The sequence below is a fragment of the Myotis brandtii genome, unplaced genomic scaffold (assembly GCF_000412655.1).
Source record: "Myotis brandtii unplaced genomic scaffold, ASM41265v1 scaffold708, whole genome shotgun sequence".
NCBI lineage: Eukaryota > Metazoa > Chordata > Mammalia > Chiroptera > Vespertilionidae > Myotis > Myotis brandtii.
In genome coordinates, this window is record NW_005370777.1 from 3,573,134 (window position 1) to 3,593,721 (window position 20,588).

At 38.2% G+C, this 20,588-nt stretch overlaps 1 protein-coding gene across 1 annotated transcript in view; it reads right to left on the reverse strand.

Annotated features, from left to right (window-relative positions):
• The window catches only part of CFAP54 (cilia and flagella associated 54), a 250,797-nt gene that overhangs the window by 206,276 nt on the left and 23,933 nt on the right, over positions 1-20,588 (reverse strand). The window contains exons 6-15 of the mRNA XM_014530050.1: positions 17,832-17,975; positions 16,317-16,430; positions 16,099-16,200; positions 11,741-11,939; positions 8,618-8,799; positions 8,353-8,515; positions 7,161-7,246; positions 4,955-5,089; positions 3,781-3,931; positions 2,468-2,544 (exon numbers count right to left, since the gene is read on the reverse strand). Of these exons, the coding sequence (XP_014385536.1) occupies positions 2,468-2,544; positions 3,781-3,931; positions 4,955-5,089; positions 7,161-7,246; positions 8,353-8,515; positions 8,618-8,799; positions 11,741-11,939; positions 16,099-16,200; positions 16,317-16,430; positions 17,832-17,975 (1,353 nt within the window). The remainder of the gene's footprint in view (positions 1-2,467; positions 2,545-3,780; positions 3,932-4,954; positions 5,090-7,160; positions 7,247-8,352; positions 8,516-8,617; positions 8,800-11,740; positions 11,940-16,098; positions 16,201-16,316; positions 16,431-17,831; positions 17,976-20,588) is intronic.

A 20,588-nucleotide genomic window follows, 5' to 3' on the forward strand; every position in this document is an offset into this window, starting at 1 on the left:
CCAGAAACCCAGGTCTCTAAGGATATCTTTTTAACATCAAAGAATTTCAAAGACCCCCCACACACCCACATTCTATCATCATCATCACTACCACCATCGTATTATCATCTTTATCACCACAGCTAACATTTAATTAAAACATGTTCTAGGTACTAAGCTATATGCTGCTCATAAGATTAACTTTTAAATTTCCACAGTCCTATGAGAAAGATACTCCTTAGTTGTTATAATTTTATTATCCATCTGTTGAAAAAATACCATCACATGTTCAGTATAACTTTCAAATAGTATTTTATATAATTACTAGGGGCCCAGTGCACAAAAATTTGTGTACTGGGGAGGGGGTTCCCTCAGCCCAGCTTGCCCCCTATCACATACTGGGAGCCCTAGGGGATGTCCTACTACCTGCTCCCTGCTCCCCTTGGGAAGCGGGCCTAAGCCGCAGTCTGGCCACCCTTTGTGGGAGTCAACCGGGCTGATCAGGGGAAGGCACCAGCCCCATCACCGCACTGTTGCAGCCACTGCAAGTCAACAATTGCTGGCTGGCTCCTTACTGTCTAGTGAACTATGCAATGTACTTGAAGATACTTGTTTAATTCTGTCTATAATTTCTACGTGTTTTTGCAGCAAGAGGGTTTTCTGATCACCTAATTTGCTGCTTTTCCAGAAACCCAGGTCTCTAAGGATATCTTTTTAACATCAAAGAATTTCAAAGACCCCCCCACACACCCACATTCTATCATCATCATCACTACCACCATCGTATTATCATCTTTATCACCACAGCTAACATTTAATTAAAACATGTTCTAGGTACTAAGCTATATGCTTTACATAAGATTAACTTTTAAATTTCCACAGTCCTATGAGAAAGATACTCCTTAGTTGTTATAATTTTATTATCCATCTGTTGAAAAAATAGCATCACATGTTCAGTATAATTTTCAAATAGTATTTTATATCATTATAATAGCAGCTCATATTTTTTAAAATATTTGCCTGTATATGTGCAAGATACATCATTTATCTCACCTACAGGCTCTGCTAGGTGAGCATAGGGATTTTGGACTGTCCTGACAATAAATTATCACTCCTTTCCCCACTTTACTCCCCCACATGGGTCTGAAACCCTAGGTTAAGATCCAGTTCTCTATATGAAACATAAGGGAAAAGCTGAAGAGCTACCATATGCCAGGTACTGTTTCCACAGTGTTACCAATATCTTGTTTAAATTGTTCAACTTAAATATTACCATAAGAATAGGTACTATACTTATAATTTTACAGATAAGGATACTAACATTACAAGAGATGAAATTATTTATTCAAGATCACACAAGCAGTCAATCTCAGAGTCAGACTCAACTCCAGGTCTCCCAGCACTAAGTGTGCCCTTGACCACACCAGTGAATCACCTCTACTGCATCGACCATGTGCCCCTGTGTAGCTGGGAATGTTGTATATTGCACAATTTTAGGGGATGCCATTTACACTGTTGACATCAGACTTGTATATTTATTTTGACAACTTCCCATCAGATGACAGTAAATCATCGCAAGGACAGAGCACATTTTTCTAATTTAAATAACAGCAATAGTTCATAAGTGATGTTCAGTTTTTTGTTGTTGTGGGAAATTGGACATCTCCTAAGAAAGCCATTTCATTTTAGTGGCAATAGTTGCCAGAAATTTTCCATCACAAGCCAAAACCAGCACTTCGGCACTTCCACTAGTAAGGCCTTAGAGCAGTGGTTCTCAACCTTCTGGCCCTTTAAATACAGTTCCTCATGTTGTGACCCAACCATAAAATTATTTTCGTTGCTACTTCATAACTGTAATGTTGCTACTGTTATGAATCATAATATAAATATCTGATATGCAGGATGGTCTTAGGCGACCCCTGTGAAAGGGTCGTTCGACTGCCAAAGGGGTCGCAACCCACAGGTTGAGAACCGTTGCCTTAGAGAGTGAGAACCAGCCCACTAAGCCAGTGATTCTCAAATTCTTGTGTCTTAAGAATCCACCTGGGAACTTTTAAGAGGAACATATCTGAATTAAGAATTTTTAAAAACATCACACCTGAATTTATGATTCAATATGTCTAGAATGGAAAATAGGAAGCTACAGATTTGACATGCACTCTAAGTAATCCCTGAAAACACCATTGGCAGACAGTTATTAGGCCTCCTCAATCTCTTAATGCAGTTCAAACAATCTCTGTTTTTAATTTAAGATTTCTTAACTCTAGCTCTCTTCACAAGACAAAATACAGTGTAAAGAACTCAAAAATTCTACAGCAAAAGGTAGGAAAATGGCCCTGTAGTTCTAATGTATGTAGAAACCATAAATTGTCAAAGTTTAAATATTCAAAATTACCTTTATAATTAACCATTATACATTTACAAAGTTAATATTATTCAAAAATTAAAATTCATGTTTTTAACTATTTTAAAATATATTTTGTAAGACCTGTAATATTGGAAGAACTTCCCGGCCATCGCTTGGAGTCCCAAATAATTCACTAGTCCTTTTATTTAAAGATGTTTCTGAAAAGAGAGAGAGAGAGAGACTTATTTGGATTTTGATTGGGAAAAAATAACTTATAATATTTTTACTACAATCAGAAACAGGAATTTTCACAGATCATGTAAGGCATAATAATAATGGCATTGTGGAGAGAGAGAGAGAGAGAGAGGCATGAAAGGCATCTGTTGAGTGGAAGGTTGGGAGGCTGGATCCCAATGGTCACCTCTTCCAGGAAGCCTTCCCTGCTGCCCCAGACAGGTGAGCTGTTTGTCACCTGTGGGCACCCTCCTTCAGAGCTCCTGTTACACTGCGTTGAGATGACCTATGTGACTTAACTTAAGCCTGGGCCCAGAACCATTGCCTCCCAAACCCTGAAGGTTTCACAGGTGAGGAAAGTGAGGCCTGAGAGCGGGAGGGACTAGTCCAGCCGTGGGCAAACTACGGCCCGCGGGCTGGATACGGCCCGTTTGAAATGGATAAAACTAAAAAAAAAAAAAAAAAACCCGTACCCTTTTATGTAATGATGTTTACTTTGAATTTATATTAGTTCACACAAACACTCCATCCATGCTTTTGTTCCGGCCCTCCGGTCCAGTTTAAGAACCCATTGTGGCCCTCGAGTCAAAAAGTTTGCCCACCCCTGTGTGGTTCTCAAACTTTAACACATACCAAAATCACCTGGTAAGCCAATAAACACTAGAAAGGTCCAGGCTTGTTGAAGTAGAATAGGGCCTGGGCCTTACAGTTTTAACAAATTCCCAGGTGATACTGATACCAATCAAAGTGTGAGAACCATGACTAAAACTCCACCTGCAAAGCCCTGTTTAACAACAGAGGACAGGCAGAGCTGGAAACTTGTGGTAGGAACCAAAAATATCATGGTGACTAAAACATGCTCTCTTCAAAAAAACATACACTCTATCAGGAAATGGAAGAGCAGGATGTATAAAAGGGAATTAAAGGAGAAAAGAACAGAAAAGAGGAAGAATGAGGAAGCGGGGTGATGAGGAATGGAGAAGAAATATATAGTGTAAGACAGTTTCGTCTGCCATTGATTCATACAGCATATAACTATATTTAACATTCACTTGGTTAAACCTATATCTGTCTCTGATTATAAATCATCGATGAAGCACAATATTGAAATGTCTAGTTTCCATTAAAAAAATTTATCCTGTATTCCAATTTGCACTGATCTATTCATATGTGTATATGTGCATTAATATGTAATTCATCCTTTTTATTCAATATTCTACCTTGAGTTCTTTTAAATTTTCCTTTCGGGTTTCCTAAAGTCTCCAATATTTCACTTAATCGTAATGCGACCTCTGCCACCACTACAATGTCAATCTCTTCCGTTTTGTAACAGTGAATTACTTCATTTATTTGCCACAGAAGATAAATCCACTGAAAAGAGAAAATATACAGCAAAATCAAATTAAAGTATATTACATTGTAGACAGAGTCACACTGTTCAAAACTTAGAACTTCCTTGAAATCCTCATCTACTAATTATATTGAAATGTTATACTAGTACAGGTACCTCCTCCATATTAGTGCATCTTAAATATAAATAGTATAAAATTCAATGACCCTAATGAAATTATTTTTAATAATCAATATGTTTATGTAAATTTATAAAGAAGATCTACTTAAGCTTCTGGTCTGCATATCTATAACCATAAGGAAAATTTATCATGTTATTTTCATTTATCAGTGAAGATTTTATGTATCAGTGAAGATTATCTTCAAAACTCTGAGTCCCCTTCCTAAAAGGAGCTGTTATATTCACTATCGAAGCCCTCCAAAATATTTCTAGTTCCATGGCAGGCACCTTGAACACTGTCTTTGATGCCTATAAATTCAAAGCTCAGCACAAAATAAGCCATCACACTTTGGGAACTAAGACGAGAAAATAGTATTTATGCACCCACATCATTACTTCATCAGAGCATCTGATAAAATCATGCCCAGGCATCCTAATGTAGCTCATCTCAGCAAGCCTCAGAATCCCAGGAAACTGTTATTGCTAAAATATTTTCTCCTGCATTTCCAGGTTATCATATTTACCTGCTCAACTTTTACCTTCCCATGAAATAGCTCCTTATTTACTGGTAGCCTAAATATATTATTGCAGAAATAAACCTAAAACTCCTTACTTATTTGTATTTTCTAAGATTAAAGTTCTCAGTAAATTTATCCAAGCTCATTTGACCTTAGAAACATACTTATTCCTCCCTTAAAAACCTGAAACACCTCCCCACTCCCCAAAACTAAATTGGGGCAGGAGTACAGGGAATACACTTAAAAGTTGACACAGCAATACATTTACAAAATGGTAGTTATGCAGGTGGAATAACAGGGACAATTGAACTATCACAATTTAAATTAGCAATAACAAAAAATATGTGAAAGGAAAAAAATAAATACTTTGTTAGTACTGATTTTCTGGGTGAATTTTGAATAGTCAATTCTGGATATATTGAGCCGCTGAATTCCTAATTTGCATTTCTGCCATAAGAACATTATCATGTCCACCACAATTTCTTTATCAGGCTGAACATTCTGAAAATAAAAATGAGAAAGTAAATTTTCAAGAATAACAAGACATATAGATGACATTTAATGTGTTGAAATCCTAACCTTCAATGTAATTTCATTGGGAGGTGGCTTAGGAGGTAATGAGGCATGAGGGGGAAGCCCTCATTAATGTTAGGTCACAGGGAGAAGACAGCCATCTGTAAACCAGGAGGTGAGTTCTCACCAGACACCAAGTCTGCCAGTGCCTTAATCTTGAATTTCTCAGCCTCCAAAATTGTAAAAAATAAATGTTTGTTGTTTAAGCTGTCCAGTCTATGGCATTTTTCGTTATAGCAGCCTGAACAGACTAAGACATAAACCAAATCATTAAATTCTCACAACAATCTATGAAGTGAGTTCTCTCTCATTATTCCCACTTTACTATCATCCCCAGATGAGCAAACTGAAGCAAAGGAGATTAACTGTACTTCCCAAGATGAAATGAATAGAAAGGAGCAGAGCTGGGATTCAAACCCATACAGTCTAGTTCCAGAGACCTCAGTCTTAACGAATGTGCTAGGCTATTTCTGTCTCTCTAAAAAGAAGTCTCAAACATTTTTAGGCAAGTACATAAACCAAATTTGAAATGTTTATATATATCTTTCTTTTTTAAATTCCTATATTATAATAATAAAAAATGGGGGGGGGGTGGTTAACTAGCAAGAGGAGAGAGAGCAGGAGGTGGGAAAGGATATAGACCAGGCAAAAGAGACATGAAGAAATTAAACAAAATATCACATACTTATATATCTGAACTAGAAGATAACGATTTTATGATTAAAACACAAAACTGAGCTCCTTTGGGGAAGCTCTAAGATTAATTTGTATATGTATCACCTTAGTACAGTGTTTGGGTACATAACAGAGATAGATAAGTGTTGATTGAATTGAACTGAACTGAACCAAAATGGGCATGATTTTTTAAAAAGCAGACAGATAAAAATTCCTTATTCTTTTCAGCCTTGTTTAAAACTTTTCGGTTTAGCTCTCTCACTATAATCTTTATATTTGCTACCAAATATCTTTCTTTCAAAAATTAACCTGTCGCAGGTTATAACTAATCTAATAAACCCAGAAGAAATAGAAAATACTATAACAGTAGATCATCTCAAGTCCCTCACTGTTTCACTTACCTGAACAAAAGTTAATAAAATGCTCTATAATTGTGGTTTTCAAACTTTTTTATAACAGTAAAATCAAATTTTCCAAATAAAATTCCATCAGAATCTCAACTAATTAAAACAGGCCATGATATTACTACCCAAATCTGGGCTCCCGCGGAACCGCAGAAAAGGCCTGGAGATCCTGAAATTCAGTGTTAAAACCAGTACTGTACTATTTTTTATTTAAACATTCATACCCATGAACAGGTCATTTCTAAACACTGGCCACGGTGTGTAAAGTGATTCCAGATGATAACCAGGCTTTGTACTCAGGAACTGAAAAGCAGTGTGTTACCAAGAATATAAACTCTTCATTAAAAACACTAATTTCCTTCATTATTAGAAACTAGAGGTCTGGTGCACAAAATTCGTGCCCTGGGTGGGGGGGCATCCCTCAGCCTGGCCTGCACCCTCTCACAGTCCTGGAGCCCTTGGGGGATGTCTGACTGCTGCGGAGGCAGGAGAGGCTCCCGCCACTGCCACTGTGCTCACCAGCCATGAGCCCGGCTTCTGGCTGAGTGGCACTCCCCCTGTGGGAGCGTACTGACCACCAGGGGGCAGCTCCTGCATTGAGCGTCTGCCCCCTGATGGTCAGTGCGCATCAGAGCGACAGGTCCTTCCACTGTTCAGTCAATTTGCGTATTAGCCTTTTATTATATAGGATATAGGCAGCCTAAAAATTTCCCGAAAAAGAAACAGATTGACATCCAAAATGATGACCATAATAAAAAGAGACTTAAAATTATGTCAGGATAAAAATATCTTATTATAAAGATTAAAAAATATATAGAATTTTGGAAAGGTTCAATTCCTGTGAGATTTAACTCTCACTTTAAATTAGATACAATAGCCTCCTTTGATACTATTAAAAATTACCCAAATAGCTATTTCACCTGGGAAGAGTTGCAGACACAGGAATACAAGGCTGCTCCTAAATGGAAAACATCGTCTGAAAATCCAGAATTCTTCATATAAGTATCTCAATTCATAAAGTAAAGGAAAATAAAACAAAAATCAATTATAAAATTTCAAGTAGAAAAAGCACAGAAACATAGAAATTCTACAGAAATGATACAACTGATATCTAGGCAAATACTATGTCAATAAGACTCTTAGCGGTTCTCAACCTGTGGGTCGCGACCCCTGAAAATACATCCTGCATATCAGGTATTTACATTACGATTCATACATTAGCAAAATTACAGTTATGAAGTAGCAACTAAAATAATTTTATGATTGGGGGTCACCACAACATGAGGAACTGTATTAAAGGGTCGCAGCATTAGGAAGGTTGAGTTTAGATGCTTCTATATGAAAACTAATCAAACTGGGCTGTTATTCAATTAAAATTGACTATTATCATCGTCATCATCATCATCATCATGAATCTACAATCTGTATGGTGACTATGGAAGTAAAGAAGCTTATAATATTAAAACATATATGAAATATGGCAAGTGAAATAAAAATAACAAAAATATCTATTCAGAAACCACTAGAAAAAAAAGTGTACCATTACTTGGTACAAATTATTTACCACAACTGAGCAGCCACACAATGCCTTAAGAACATGATAAACCATAAAAAAATGGGATTAAATAATTCTCATTGGTCTAAAAAAATAGAGGCTGCAGATTTTCAATTATATAAACAATAACTTTGAAGACTTGGAAAACTCTGCATGTATATTTCCCTTACCAAACTAATGGCTTTTGCTCTACTGCCCTGCTGGTCTCTCACCTACCAACCAAGGCAATCACTAAGTAGAACCTCCTTCTGCTACTCAAAACCTACCACTCAGAATAAAATCCACCATCCTTACAAGGTCTAGGATGCTGTAAGATCTGGAACCCAGCTATGCCTCTGACCTCATCGCCTCACATTTTCAAATTCCACAGCCACCACCAGTGCACTCCAGACACACATACCTCCTTGCTATTTCTTCAACAACCAAGCACACTCTCACCTCAGGACCTTTGTACTTCCTACCCTGCTGCCTTGAACATTCTCTCACCTCACTCTTAAAGTGCATGTTTTATCAGATAACATTATCTTAATATTTCAAAAAGGCAAATAAATACTCACCAGAAACAGCATTCTTTTTAACATAATAGGCTGCCTGTCCTTCTTTGAAGTTTTCCAAAGGGAAGACCAAACCTTTGTTCCTCTTTATATTGACTAGAGGTTCCATTGCAAAAAGAAGAGTTAAATCCTTCTCTGCTTTCTTTGACTCTGGGTCATCCTGTGTCTAAGTGAAGTATACCCCCCCACACACATACACACACGGTAATTAGCAATTCAATGTCATCTTAACGATATAAAAACAAATGAATGATTTTGCACATTTTACCTGGAGAAAATCAATAAGCTGTCCAGCTGCTGATTCAAATAAGCTCCATTCCTCATAGTTAAAAGCTAATTTTGTAAATTTCACAGCAGTATCGATAGAGATAATATTTTTTCTTTCTATAATAAATTGCAGAAGGGACGTTTTTGGAAAACCAAGCATTCCATCTACAGCAGTATTTGACACTAGGAAAGGAAAGAGAGGTTGGAATGTCATTCATGCAAAGAAGTATTTACTAAATATTAACTACCAGACACTGCCAGGCACTAGGGAGACAATGGAAAAAAACACACAATCCAGGCCTTCACAGAGCTTACACTCTATGGGGAAGAGGGGGGCAAGAAATAATTCAGGGTGCTGTGGGGACAAACTGGAAGGGCATCAAACACAAGGATTAAGGTATGAGAGTGGTAAGGGAATGTCAAATATAGAGAATTAGTAAAGTTAACTAGTCAAATAGGCAGCTAGATACTACAGACTGAAAGTTGGGGAAAGAGATTTAAAATAGGAATATAGCTTGTACAGTCATCATGATTTATCCACAGTAAATGACAGGATCAGTCATGGACAACGGACAGCTGCCTAGGACAGAACAGTAAAGAACACCAACATGAAAGAGAAGGGAGGCAAAAGGCAGCAAAGAAGAAGGTTTAGAGAGAAAGGACTAATCAACTGCAACAAATACTGAAGGGAAAAATGCACTGAAAGGTGACCCTTGCACTGAGCAATAAGGTTGTCATTCTCAGTAGAGTGCTGGGGACAGAAGACGGCTTATATACATGTAGGAAGAAAAAACTGGGGACAATGAAAATAGACAATTCCTCTAATAAATCTGACCATAACGGGAAGAAGAAATACAGGGAGGAAGTTGAAAGGGAACATGAAGGAACCATTTGGAAAGATTAGGTTTAAAGACCTAAAGAGGAAGAGAAGAAACATCCCTTGCATTTTAATAAGAGGCAGTGGAAATGATGGGTGCAGATGAAGGCAAATTTTCATGTCTGGGTGAGCGAGGTCAAGGGAGTTGTCATCTGAGATCTTGTATTTTCCTTGAGATGAGCCCAAACTGTGGCACAGAGGCTCCCTGCCCTAACGTGGGCATGTGCACACAAGTACACACACACACACACACACACATCCTAAGCTCACTTAGAAGTACACAAACTAAGGTTGGGGCCTTAGCTTTCACGGCTCCTTCCAGGTGGACATTATCGCCAAATCAGCTGATGTTCCAAAGCAACAGAAGCTAAGTTCATAAGCAAAGACAATTAAAAGTACAAATGCCTTTAAACAAAAATCACAGACAACAACATCCTTTACCAGAGGAAGCATAAAAATGGAACAGAGCGAACAACTTAAGGAAATAAGAGAATATTAGGAACATGAAGCAAGAATAAATGGCTGTAAAAAGAGAATCAAATGGATATTTGGTATAAACTATATTATTATTGAAACAAAGACTTCAGTAGATGGATGGAATAGAACATCGAGAATCAAAGAACAAATCAGTGATGTAGAAAATCAGATTGAGAAAGCTTCTCAGAAGACAGTGTAAAGGAATAAAAATGAAAATAATAAAATAAATAAGTATGGAAAGGGAATGTGTTAACATTTGTCTATTAGGACCTTGGAGAATTAAGAAAGGTAAACATAATGAAAAGAATGAAGAAGTAACATGAAAAATTAAAGATGTAAGAGATCAAAGTACCTCCTGTAATACTAACACCACCCCTAGACCCAGTATAATGAAATGTAAGAACATAATAGAAAAGAGAAAAATGTAAAGCCACATCTATAAAATAACAAGATTTAAACACACAGACTTCTCAACTCCATATGCAAAACTATGGAGAAATGCCTTTAAATTTTTTAAAGAAACAAACTTTTAAGCAAAATATCATATCTGGAAAAACTATTTTAAAGTTCTCAGAGTTTGTATTTGAGCAAAAAAAAATTAATTTATAAAGAAGCAGATGACTGGATTTTAAAAAACTATGGTACATTTACACAATGGAATACCACACAGCTGTAAAAAAGAAGCAAGTCTTGCCCCACCAGCATAGCTCAGTGGTTGAGCATTGACCTATTAACTATGAAGTCACAGTTCAATTCCTGGTCAGGGCACATGCCCAGATTGTAGGCTCAATCCCCAGTGTGGGGCATGCTGGAGACAGCCAATCAATGATTCTTTCTCATTGTTGATGTTTCTACTTCTCTCTCTCCCTCTCTCCCTCTCTCCCTCTCTCCCTCTCTCCCCATTCCTCTCTGAAATCAATAAAAATTATACAAAAAAAGGAACTCTTACCCTTTGCAACAGCATGCATGGACCTGGAGAGTATTAGGCTAAGTGAAATTAGCCAATCAGAAGAAGGCAAATGTCATATGATCTCATTAATATGTGGAATCTAATGAACAAAATAAACTGATGAACAAAATGTAAGCAAAGCATGGGAAACAGACTGACAGTGCCCAAGGGAATGTTGAGGAAGGGTGACTGGATCAAGAAGTTGAAGAGATTAGCTAAAGAACATATATGCATATCCCATGGACACAGACAATAGTGTGGTGAAGGCCAAATGAGGGGGAGGCAGGGGTAGGTGGAGGTGGGCAAAGACAGGAGGGGGGGATTGGGAAAGTCTGCAATAATGTCAACATTTAAAATTTTTAATTTAAAAACAATTAATTAAAAAAATAGTTTGGATGGCAAATTATATCATCACCCAACTATTACCATCAAAGGCATTGGGGAAAAAAAGAAGCAGTCAAAAGGGGGAGTAAGGATGAGGAGAAAAACTTAATATATTTGCTCTATCCAAACTGTGCCACACCAGCCAGGGCAACTGCTATTACCACTTTCATTCCATGTTTTATTGGAGTTCCTATCCAGTGTAATAAATCAAGAAATATATGAAAAAATAAATTAAAATCTTAAGAATTAGAAAGAAATATAATTGACATTATTGAAAATGATTATATATATAAAAATTGAACTACCCATTGAGTTTAACAGGTTTAATAAATTCAAGATCAATAAAAATTGGATATGAGCTTATGTATGAACTACCACACCAAAAACTTCTCTTACTCCTGTTCTACAATAAAATATTATCTTAACAAGTTATTTACTTATTAAAAGTTCTCTTCCTGCCAAAAACAGTTCTGAGACAACATCACGAATTTCTACTTCATCTGTAACAATAGGTCCAGTTTGCAGTGTTCGCCTATTTGAATCAGAAAGAGCTTCCAAGACAGCCAGAAACCGGGATGCAGTGCTATCAAACATCTCATCCAACAACCGTTCTGTGATAGTACGTGGCCATGGCAACTGTAATTTAAAAAAAAAAAAATCTATAATGTCTGATATTATTAGGCAAAGATAAGTAAAATATGCTTAATTAATGCTAAAAGGAGAGTGGTTGGCCTGTCAATGAGATGGCTGCTTTTATGATTTTCATCTTTTGAGGTGTTACTCCAGACTCCATTAAGGTTTATGTCATGTTGCCATTACATCAAAGACTTTGCTATTTCTTTATATGCTTGCATTTCCAAGCAGCATAAAACGGCTCTGTATTACTATCTTTTTATTAGGGCAACACCAATCTCCATATGCTTTGTGGTACCTTAACTACAGCCTTTAGGAACTGATACTCAAACTTTGGTTGCCTAAGAATCCCTCGGGAGTGCTTTTAGATCCACAGACCACATCTCGAGGTTCAGGGGGCCTGTGTGGGACATTTTTAATAAGCACTGCAGGAAAATCTGATGCAGGGTCCTCAAACCCAAATTTGAAATGATATTTCATAGCATAAATTACTGGTCTTATGTTAGTTAACTCTAAAGAAAAGTTGAGCAGCTGTGTACTAATAAGCTAGTGATTGTGTGAGCCCTGTGTGAATCCCCGGCCACTCTGCTTTGTATCAGCCCAGGATGATTTCACCTCTTGCAGATGGCTTGCCTCTGCACTGTATCCTCTCTGACAAATTACCTGTTCTCTGTATTTAGATTACCAGGAAATAAAAAAAGCAGCTCTAGCTGGCTTTCCTAGAATCCATGTCAAGTTAGAACATACTGTCATTTCCCCCATGATTCCTTTGTTACTTTCCTCTTCTTGGATCAAAGTCAGAAAGACAGAAAAACAAAAGCAGGAACAAAACCCCAATAGATTACAGTGAACTTGTTTGTTTTTTTTAATATCATAGGAAAATTAGCAAAAAGAATAGAAAATTTATCAGAGCAATATATGAACACCAAGTAAAGGATTTTAAAATATAAATATTTAGAAGTTCTGCCCAGCAGGTATGACTCAGTAGTTGAGGATCAACCCATGAACCAAGAGTCACTGGTTTGATTCCCAGTCAAGGCATAGGCCTGGGTTGCAGGCTCAATCCCCAGTAAGGAATGTGCAGGAGGCAGCCAATCGATGTTTGCCCTCATCGATATTTCTAGCTCTCTATTCCTCTCTCTTCCTCTATCTCTAAAATTCAATAAAAACATACTTTTAAAAAAAAGATCTATAAAAAAGATTTAAAGTCAAAGTAATAAAAAATGGACTGTCAAGAATGACAAGCAAAATATTATCATCTATAAAAACAACGAGCCCTGGCTGGTTTGGCTCAGTGGATGGAGCATCGGCCTGTGGACTCAAGGGTCCCAGGTTCGATTCCAGTCAAGGGCATGTACTTTGGTGTGGGCACATCCCCAGTGGGGGGTATGCAGGAGGCAGCTGATCGATGTTTCTCTCTCTCTATCCCTCTCCCCTCCTCTCTGTAAAAAAATCAATAAAATATATTTTTTTTAAAAACAACGAGCTCATTCAAGTATATTTTAAAAATTAAAATCTCTAGTAGAAAGATAAGATTATCTTTCAAAGACTGAAAGATAATTCACCAAAAAAAGAAAACAAAGAGTAAACACAAATATAAGGAAAAGGTGAATCTGAAAAATAAAATTTTAAAAACCATTTTATAAAACTGAATTATAAAAAACTGATAATATCAAAATGGTAATAGCTTGTGGCAAAATTGGTAAATACAGGTTGTCACCCTGGAGAACTCCTTTTTGGAAATTAATTTGGCAATATATATCAAGGAAGTCACAGTTCGATTCCTAGTCAGGGCACATGCCCAGGTTGCAGGCTTGATCCTCAGTAGGTGGTATGCAGGAGGCAGCCAATCAATAATTCTCTCTCATTATCAATGTTCTTATCCCTCTCTCCCTCGCCCTTCCTCTCTCTGAAATCAATTATTTTAAAGCAAATAAATAAGTAAATAAAGGCAGCAGCTAATATGTACTGAGGACCTACTATGTGCCAGGAACATTCTAAGGGCTTTATCTATATCTCATTCGATCACTACCATTATTTCCTCCATAATACTTATGATGAACTATAATTATTTTATTTGTTATGTAATTTTTCCACTAGAATGTAAACTCTATCTAATTTACACAGCAGGTACTTTAAAATGTATTTATTGAATGAATCACTAAAGTGTCAATCATTAGGAGTCTGAATTAGTAGTCCTTTAAAAGAATCCTTTGAAAGACAAAATGATTTACTGTGAGTTATTAACTGACTTACAAACTCAAAACTGTTTTATAAAATAAATGTAATGCATATTGAGACTAATTTCTCTTATAGGAAACACAATACAATTATTTTGTACACATAAAGCAGGACATTATGCAAACTATGTCAAGATAATATGCTATGACTTTATAAAAAGGGTTATGTTGACTATTGTCTATAAAAAGTACCCACTAAACAATTATAATTTTTTCCTAAAAAGATATACCATCAGAACTTTCCATATAATAATTATCATAAAGGAAACCAGGAATAAATGATTTTAATGTAATGTTATCTAGAATTTTAAACATTTTTCTTTGAAAATATATTTTATTTTTATACCAGGATGATTATAAATTGAGTCCTAATAATATGCTAATTAGTAACAATCTTGCAGCTTTGAAAACTTAAATTTGGTTTGCTCAGAGGAAAAGAAAAATGCTATTGAGAAAAAAAAAAAGAATTATCCCCTGCTCTCTTACAAACACGATAGCATTACTACTTAACAATACCAGATGCAGGCAGTTCAGCAGCTCATCCATGAAATTATCATTTGGCAAGTTATCTACCACCCACCCCCCTCCAATTATACATCACTGGTTGGTAAGGGATATTATTTTAAAAGGCGATATGAAATATACTTCTGGGCTCAGTCATCAATATATCATTGGTCAAGTAGCAATAGACAGCTACAATGTCCAAATAAAATCTGGATTTATATATTAATTTATTTAAAACTTTATAAAGGAAGAATCACTCCTAAATGTTACAAGAAGAAATGACTTAAGGGAACAGCACTCACTGCAGTACTGAGAAAGTACTGGATTAGAGACCTGGGTTCTAGTCCCAGTGCTGCCAGCAGCGGCCTCGTGACCTTGAGCCAGTAATTTACATACTCTGGGATTTATTTCCCCATCTGTAATAGACAGGGACTGAACCACATGCTTTCTAGAATCTCTTCCAGACCCTAAGATTCTACCACTCTTCTGTCAGAAACTGCTCATCGTCCTCCCGCTTCCCGCCATTTTCAGTCCCTGCAAAGAAACTCGCACAAGAGAATTTATGACCACCACAACAGTCAGGGAAGGCTTCAAATAAACACAGAACTGGCCTTAAGGAATACTGAAATGCCCAAAGGCAAAGGGGAAGACAGTGGGAGAAGGAAAAAGGCAGGAGGGAGAAAAGGCAGAGGACCCCACAGGCATCACTAGGTCCCAGGCCCCTCCTGTGATAGCCCTTAGCGCTGTTGGCCAAATACGCTTGTGGCTGGAAGGGGCCGTGTGACAAGGTTTGATATGTGAAAAGCAGAAACTGTAGTCAGCTCCATGCTGGGCATTACTGCCTGTGTGAGGTCCTCCAAAGCTCTCTTATATCCCCTCCGACTGAAGAACCAGCAATTTTCTCAATGAGGATGGCTCCTCAATCTGGCCCTGAGCCGCAGTCATGAGCAGTTACCACTTGATTGCAGTGGGAAATAAAGGCTTGTGATAAGCCTCTAAGACATGGGGCTGTTTGTTGCTACACTATAACCCAGTTCCTAAACGCTCCCAAAGGTGAAACTGAAGCGGATGAGAAGAGGTGCTTCTACCTTCTCCCCAACCTCCAAGCCTTCTGACATGAGCAGCCCAAGACAAGGGCTTCTGCAGAACCACTCCGAGGCCTGTGAGTCTGAACCTCTCCCAGGATCTTCTTCAGCCTCTTGCCCTTTAAAGTCACAAAACTGGGACTGTGCGAAGGTACAAAAGCTTTGAGAAAGGGATGAAGTGACTGACGTCGTGCCCACACTGGGAAGGCATTCTTCTCTTTATTTGCCATTGGTGCAGAGATTACTAGTAAGATGCAGGGCTTAAGATACAGAGGTATATAACACAAATATTCCACAAAAAGAGACTGAAAAAGAAAAGACATTTTTACTTACAGCTTGTACTTCCTTTAAGTTAACTCTTACTTTGGGTCTAAAGAAACTTCTGTTTTTTCTTCTCGATTCAAATACTGCTCTTTTGAAGATCATCACTGCCATCTGCCTCAAAGAGAAGAATCGTGTGTGAAGTAACAGTGGGATGCGACCGCTAACATAAAGTATCTCATCAACTGCAGAGTGCAGTACATTTCTTTTATTTCGTGAAATTTTGATACCTTTATCGTGGCCTCCCTATAATATCTCCTGGATGCTTCTGGTGGTTGTGAGGAGCCCATTAATTCCAGTTGCCTTAATTCATCAATTTTAGCTAAACCACGCCGAGCAAATGTCTATATGTAATTAAAATAAATTTAATTCACAATTAATAAAAGAGTAGTGATTAAAAATATATCAAGACATTTGATAAAGATGTATCAAGTGTATGTTTCATTCTCCCATACATTGGACTTAGTTGGTGAACTAAACTCTAGGCTATACTAACTCTCTATAACACAGTAGCTATCCAGTCTGTCATTTCCTATAAGCATCACTAAATTATGTAGATCTAAGGTTAATAAACTGTCAGATATGCTCACTTTATGAAATAATAAATTTTAAAAATAAGGAAAGTAAAATTCTGATATAGGTATTTTCAGTACCTTCCTAATACAAAATAATATTGAATGTAAAAAAAAAGAAAACTAAATAGGGGAGGAGGCAAATTTCATAAAGAATACAATGAGGAAGGAAAGATATCAGAAATCTTATTCAGAAGAGCAGCAAAGAAGGTGGAAGTGAATCTATATATATAAAAAGCCAGCGACCTTAACGGCCATAATGACCATAATGACTGGTCGCTATGACGCCTACTGTGGCCAGCCAACCGGGCCGATCAGGGGGTGGGGCCAGCCGGCCTGCCCCTGATCAGACTCTCCCACCCTAATCAAGAGCCAAGAGCGGGCTGCCAGCCAAATGTCTCCTCCCTTCCCCGAGCCGGCCTGCCCCTGATTGCACTACTCCACCCCAATAGTGGGCGGGGATGGCCAGCCAACCTTCTTCAGCCCCTTTCCCTGGCTGGCCATGGCCCCAATGGGCCCCCACCACCCTGATCGGCCCGCAGCCCCTCCCCCTGCCAGCCCTGCCCCAGATCGATCCCCCAACCCATCAGGGGCAAGGCCTGCTGGCCAACCACCCATGGCCCCTTCCCCAGGCCGCTAGACCCTGATCGGAACCCCCCACCCCATTTGGGGGTAGAGTCAGCCGGCCCACCACCCACAGCCCCTCCCCATGGCTAGCCCTGCCCCCAATCAGACCCCCAACCCCAATCGGGGATGGGGTCCGCTGGCCAATCGCCTGCAGCCCCTTCCCCCAGCTGGCCCAGCCCTGATTGGGCCCTGATCGGGGCAGACTGTCCAGCCAACCTCCTGCCATCTCCTCCTCCCGACAGGCCCAGCCCTGATCCACCCCAATTGGGGCCGGGCCGGCCGGACCCCACCTGTGCACAAATTCGTGCACTGGGCTTCTAGTAGAAAATAAAGGAGAGAGAAGAAAGTAGAGCAAAGAGATAACAGAATGGAGAAGCCAAGCAAATTCCTGCAAATTAAGCCTGGGACTTTTTCTTTGCTTCATTTCAATTTTGGGGGTTTTGTTTGTTTGTGTCTGTTTCAATCTTGCCAGACTTCTAAAGAAGAAAATGCTGCATACGTTATATTCTAAAATATTGAAATCCTCTAAATTAAAAAGTAGCATACCTCTCCATGGATAGCAGCTTGGCAGTCATAGTAGCACTGGCAGACCGCAGTGTAAAGAGTAACTCTCCATGTCAAGTACCTGATGGACAGGAGTGGGACCGAGGACTCCATACACACACTGGCCCACAGGAGATACTCTAAGGCCTTAGAAAGAAAGGGTATAATTGAATAAATTTTCATGTTAAGCCAATAATTGTTATTTTTATTTGATCTAATCAAATTATAGGTTCTGAAACAAGTTGCTGCTGAATACTCAAACCAAAAATAATGAGTCAAGAAAACACAAGCATTTAAAAAGTAAAAGAATAATTTAAAGAACGCAAAACTTCAAGTTAACCATCTTAGAATGTCTTCCTTCTTAGCTCCTAAAGTCCTATGAACTCAGCTCATTTTTATTAATATGTATCAAGTGTCAACAATAGTACAGGAACTACCTCCAACAATAAAATTTTTATTAGCTGGTCTGGAACCAATGTATTATTTTGAAAATAAACTGGTATAGCAGGATAGGGAAAATGAAAAAGGCTTACAGTCTGAAGCCTGTGATACTTAGTAGAAACAGTTGAAGATTTAAATAGACCTGGGGTTCAGGCCCAAATTTATCACCTAGTAGCTGTGTTGTTTTACCTCTCCAGACCTCAACTTTCTCATCTTTAAAATGGGTATTTTGGCGCATCACCTCAGTTCTGTTATGGAGGAGACAATATACATGGCATGCTAGGATGGTATTTGGCACACTCCATAAATAACTCCTATTTCCAGTATAATTATTCCCAAGGTATAATGTGAAATAAAATTATGGGGAAAGGGTCATCATTGCTATTTGTCTGTCTGTAGGAATATATGGAAGAACCTCTTGTGCTATTGTACCTGAGTGACTTTTCCCCAGAAATCTATTGATAATTATTTTTTAACATGTCCTTCCCATAAACCCTATCCTGGGAAACACTATTTGACTACATGTATTCTGCAGTTAACTTTTTCAGTCTTTTTCCTTTCCTCAAAAATATTCTAGCCCTAGCTGGTTCCGCTCAGTGGATAGAGCGTCAGCCTGCGGACTGAAGGGTCCTGAGTTCGATTCCAGTCCAGGGCACATGCCTGGGTTGCAGGCTTGATCCCCAGTAGGCAGCATGCAGGAGGTAGCCAATCAACGAGTCTCTCTCATCATTGATGTTTCTATCTCTCCCTCTCCTTTCCTCAATGAAATCAATAAAATAATTAAAAATATTCCAAAAGCTCAAAGGGTAATTAGATTATATAGCCTTTCATTTGATTGAATACAAGAATAAATTTGGTCTGTATTCCACATATTGTTATAAAAAAGTATTACTGGGATGAAAATAAGAACCTGGGAGCGAAATATCTCAGAATGTTAAATTCTAAATTATATCCATGGGAATATCAGCCTTAACCAAGCAGGTCCTCATACATCATCCTGGGCTATTGGATACACCCTCACTTGTCTCCCTGGTCTCACCATCGCCCTTCTTATAAGCCCCTTCCTTATACATCTTCCTTACCTCCACCATAGTTATCTCTTTAATATGCATACTGGGTTGTGCCACTCTTGTGCTTAGAACACTTCAACTGTTCTCTATTGAGTATATGATAAAGTACAGGCCTCTTGCAGGGCATGCAAAGACAATTCCTGCCTTCCTCCACACCCCATTTACTCTTGACCTTGCATCATATACTTAAAGCTGGTCCAAAATGCTTTCCATTCCACAAAACACACCTCAGCGATCCAAATACATGTGTCTTTGCTCACTCTGTTCTCTTCTTCACCTGCCCTGTAAGGCTGAAACTCTACCTCCACTACTAGCAATGTTACCTTGGACAATTCACTTACACTCCATGTGCCTCAGGTTCCTCATCCATATTGGTATAACAGTCATTAGGATTGTCTGAATATCTAATAAATTACTATACACTAAATGCTTAGGACATAGTAAACGTAAGTGTTAGCTTTGGTAATGACAATGAAGACAGAGGAGGAGGAAGGGGAACAGGAGAAGTTGGAGAAACAGGAGGAACAGAGCAGAAGGAAGAGGAAATGAAATTAATTCACTTGTATTAATTTTAAAAGTTGATGAGTCTAAAGTAGGACTGTTATCTTCATAGAAAAAACAAACTTTGAAAAACCAAATTAAAATTTTAAAATAAAGTGTCCTTATTTTAAAAACTTAAATACATATTATCAAAAGAAAATTAAAAGAAATAGTAAAATTAAAAAGAAAATTGAAAACTATTTTAAATGCTTACATCACAACCAGGGAGATCCAAATTGAAACAATGAAATCCCATTTGTTTTTAATACATCAGATATCAAAGGTTGAAGAGACTGTTAATGTCGTGTTGGTAAAAGCATGGGCCAAAACACTGTTGGTGGAAGAGGTATTGTTGTTTTGGCAATGTTTCTATATTTAAAAGTTTAAGATATCAAAAATAAAATAAAAATGAAAAAAGCCCAGCTAGCATGGCTCAGTGGTTGAGCGCTGATCTATGAACCAGGAGGTCATGGTTCCATTCCGGTCAGGGCACATGCCTGGATTGTGGGTTTGATGCCCAGTGTGGGGCGTGCAGGAGGCAGCCAACCAATGATTCTCTCTCATCATTGATGTTTCTATCTCTCTCTCCCTCTCCCTTCCTCTCTGAAATCAATTTTAAAAAACTTTTTTAAAGAACGAGGAGGAGGAGGAGGTGGGGGAGGAGGAGAGAAGGAGGAGGAGGAGGAGAAGGAGGAGGAGGGAGGAGGAG